Source organism: Buceros rhinoceros, unplaced genomic scaffold, assembly GCF_000710305.1.
Source record: "Buceros rhinoceros silvestris isolate BGI_N320 unplaced genomic scaffold, ASM71030v1 scaffold2592, whole genome shotgun sequence".
NCBI classification, from domain to species: domain Eukaryota; kingdom Metazoa; phylum Chordata; class Aves; order Bucerotiformes; family Bucerotidae; genus Buceros; species Buceros rhinoceros.
In genome coordinates, this window is record NW_010400465.1 from 9653 (window position 1) to 13166 (window position 3514).

Below are 3514 nucleotides of genomic sequence, written 5' to 3' on the forward strand. Positions count from 1 at the left end.
AAGTGGTGACGTTTATATTTATTTTATTACACTGCTAGCTCACTGATTTTCTCAGCAAGGGAAAAAACAAGTTACATACTTAAAACTATGGAACTGCAACAAACATGACCTTGAGTTGGCGAGGAAATGTTTGTTGCAGGCTCTGAAATGGCCACTGCTGTTAGAAACGTGGCTGTCAACGTCTTCTGACTCGAGTAATAAACAGACTAATGTTAAACAGCGTAAGAAGCTACAAAATACTGATTCGAAAGGGTTACATGGACACGTAACAAGGGTAGGAAAGGTGGAAATGCAGAATTTTGGGTTCTTTGGAGTCAGAAAAACCTCTATGACCAATTCAGTCGCAGGAACCCACGTACGAATGCCTTGCTCAGCTGTTCAGGGCAGCGTCCACTCGTCCAACTTCACTCTGAACCTTCTTTTCATGTCCCAAAAGCTAATGTTGGAGAGTTTACTTCAATCAAAGAGGTGGCGTGAACTGATGCCTAAGCAAGAAATTACCCCTTTTAATTTCCAAAGCTGTAGGGTCTTGAAGAGATTTAAAAAAAAATAATAATTTTCAATGTTTGAAAACAGTCGAGAAAATGAAAGAGTCTCAAGACAAGAAGTCAGTGGTGACACCTATTCTCCTCCAACAGTCCTCACCAGCTCTGGCAAAGCTCTGTTAGGCTCTGCTTTCTCCACAGACCCCACTTGCCGGTCACATTATGCCTTTCAAAACTGCTTCTTCGAACACAACTCCCTAAATGCTGGAAAACGTTACACGTTACTTTGAATTGACTCAATCAGAATATTGCAAGAATCACTCGGGGCTCTTCAGCTTAAATCAACGGGGTTTTTGGCAAACCCTTTCCCTGTAACACGGAGTTTTGGTATTAAACTTTCAAAGTGAAGTGTTGTCGTGCTTTTTATCAGGCGAAGCAGCAGCTTTGTGGTCGTGTCACTTCAACACCACGGCGTTCAGTATCTGCACTCGATACCCGCTGTTCGCTGCGGCACACGGGATCCATCCACAGGCCTCTGACAAAGGAGCCATTAGGGCTTGTGTTCTCAAAAAAAAAAAAATCACGTCAGCTTTTTAAGAAGCGTTTTGGACAAACTCACGATACGTTCGACCATTCACAGCCTTCCTGAAATGCGAAGTGCTTAGAACCGCTTTGTTGTCAGACTCTTCCCTTTGCTGCTGCTGACAAAACCCACTTGAAGAAGTCCAGGCAAGTGGGGTGTTAAGATCCAAAGCCACCCATTCCACTTCCGCTCCCTGCTTGTCGCTTCGACAATGCCCGTTGTGTAGAACCTGCCCTTCGCGGCAGAATTCTGTGGTATCGCGGTGAGGATTAGGACGGAGCAGCAGATGTTGTTTCCACCCCCTGGCTGCTGGGGACAGACTAACTGACCAACGAGACAACAGGAACCCAGCTTCCAGCACGTAACAAACCCAGAAGCGTTGTAATCGACTAGAAACGGCAGCTCTGTAAGAAGGTTTCTTCACAGTTTGATAGTTTCTAGCGTATCTTTAACAGTACCAGGCAGAAAGCCCGAAGGTGTTGAGAAACACGCAGTTCTGATCGCTGCACCCAGGGACGGGGTGGCACCAGAGGCTCGGTCATGGCTTGGAAAATCCGATTCGAGGAAATAAAACTGGTTTGGTTTTCTCTATTTTGTAAAAGTAGCATCTGACATAAAAAAAGACTTAAAAAATAAAAAGTCAGTTGAGCTGAGCTCAGTGAGTGAACAGTCAGTTCAGGGGACTCAGTGAACACCCTCCAACTTCACCTGTACACTGTCAAAACAGGTTTAATGTAACACCGAAAAAAGAATATTAAAGACAGTTTCCATCGTCAAAGGAACATTTTCAGCTGTATCTGCTGCTTTCGCTGGGACTTCGGTTGTTGGAGTAACTGCGATCGCTTTCGCTGTCAGAGCCGTAAGATCTATAAAGAAAAGATTAAATCTAAATTTCTAGCCCGCATTTTGAACTTCAAAGTAAAAATTGCATCATGTAAAAAGATTGTCAAGACATATCAGACAAGAAGAAAACAGTCAAGAAGCCTTTTACGGGATCTAGTTCACCAACTGAAGAATTCTGATTCATTAAGGAGCGCTCGCTGCATTTATTGCGGTTTTTCACTTGAAAAAGGGTCTTAATCAGGTCCCATAACAACAGGAGCGTGAGAGTCTCTGCACAGTGGAAGTTGTAGATTAAAATGTTTTGGCTTATTCAGAAGAATTCCAAGCTCAGCACCTGGCCCAACATCAAGACAGGGTCCAGATGGTTTCAGACAAGCCACAGGACATGTTTAAATTTCACTGAATAAACTTTCACTAGAGGTTTTCTAGCCTCGTGCCTGAAGGAAAGCTTTGGAAAGGAAAGGTGAGCATGTCCTAACCCGTCACTGTTCCTCTGAAGCTTCCCAACAGCCTAAAACAAAGATTTTCTACCAAGTCTGTCTCCTCACTCTTCGTTAATCTCATTCATCTCCCCTCAAACACAAGACGGTTTGTCAGAACTAGATGGGAAAATGGTTGAGAGCAAAGTCCACTAAGAGTTGGTACAAAAATCCGTGTGAGGACAGCAGAGGATGACAACTTACAGCAGTCCGAGAGCTCTGCCTGCTGCACCCCTGCCTAGATGGTACAAACCAAACCATCACCCGTCGCTGCTATAGAGCTCTCTCTGCACGTGTGTATGTACGTAGCAAATTCCGTTCCATAAACATGGTGTCAAAGTCAGGCCAGCAAACACGTACCTGGATCTCCTGTCGTAACTTCTAGACCTTCGATAGCTGTCACTCCTCTTACTTCTGCTTCGGCTTCTGCTGTAGTAACTATCATATGTGTATGACCTACTTTAAAGAGAAAAATAATTGTAAATACACAATTTTTTGTCCAAAGACATTTAGAGACTGAGTGGTTACACAGAAAGGGTTTCTGAAGGATGGGGCAAGCAGAATAATTCCACGTTTTGTAAGAGCTTAAATACAAGTATCTTCAAAACAACAGGAAGCATCTCAAATTTAATCTAGAAAAAATGAGGAATCCTATTTTTAAGTCCCACAGATAAAGGGGTGTCCTTGTACTACAGTGTTCTGACAGTAAGTACGTTTATTGCAAGTCTGTATAAAATACAATCCATACCTGGATCGACTGTGGTGACCGTAAGAACTACTCCTGGATCTGCTTCTGCTGTAGGTTCGACTGACCAACCCAAGAACACAGAGACATTGTAAGTTAATCAGAAGCTCATCAGAAGAGGAGGGGGATGGGGGGCGGGAGGAGAGGAAGATGTTTCGCCCAGAATTCCTTATCTCTACTACGAAACATCGTTCGGCCACAACAGGAAATTTTGAAATGTGACTGTTGGGATTTCGCAGATGCTTTGCTAAGCGCCCTCCCAACTCCCTGGCTGTGTAACAGCCCAATGCCATCACTCCTATTACAGGGACCTACCTGCGACTCTTGTAACTGTGGTACGAGCTGCTGCGGCTGCGGGACCGATTTCTGCTGTACCATC

At 44.2% G+C, this 3514-nt stretch overlaps 1 protein-coding gene across 1 annotated transcript in view; it reads right to left on the reverse strand.

The window, feature by feature from the left end:
- Nucleotides 1-1855: 1855 nt before the first annotated feature.
- The window catches only part of NKTR (natural killer cell triggering receptor), a 28261-nt gene continuing 26602 nt past the window's right edge, over nt 1856-3514 (reverse strand). The window contains exons 14-17 of the mRNA XM_010131850.1: nt 3451-3514; nt 3139-3198; nt 2751-2849; nt 1856-1934 (exon numbers count right to left, since the gene is read on the reverse strand). Coding sequence (XP_010130152.1) covers nt 1856-1934; nt 2751-2849; nt 3139-3198; nt 3451-3514 — 302 coding nt within the window. The remainder of the gene's footprint in view (nt 1935-2750; nt 2850-3138; nt 3199-3450) is intronic.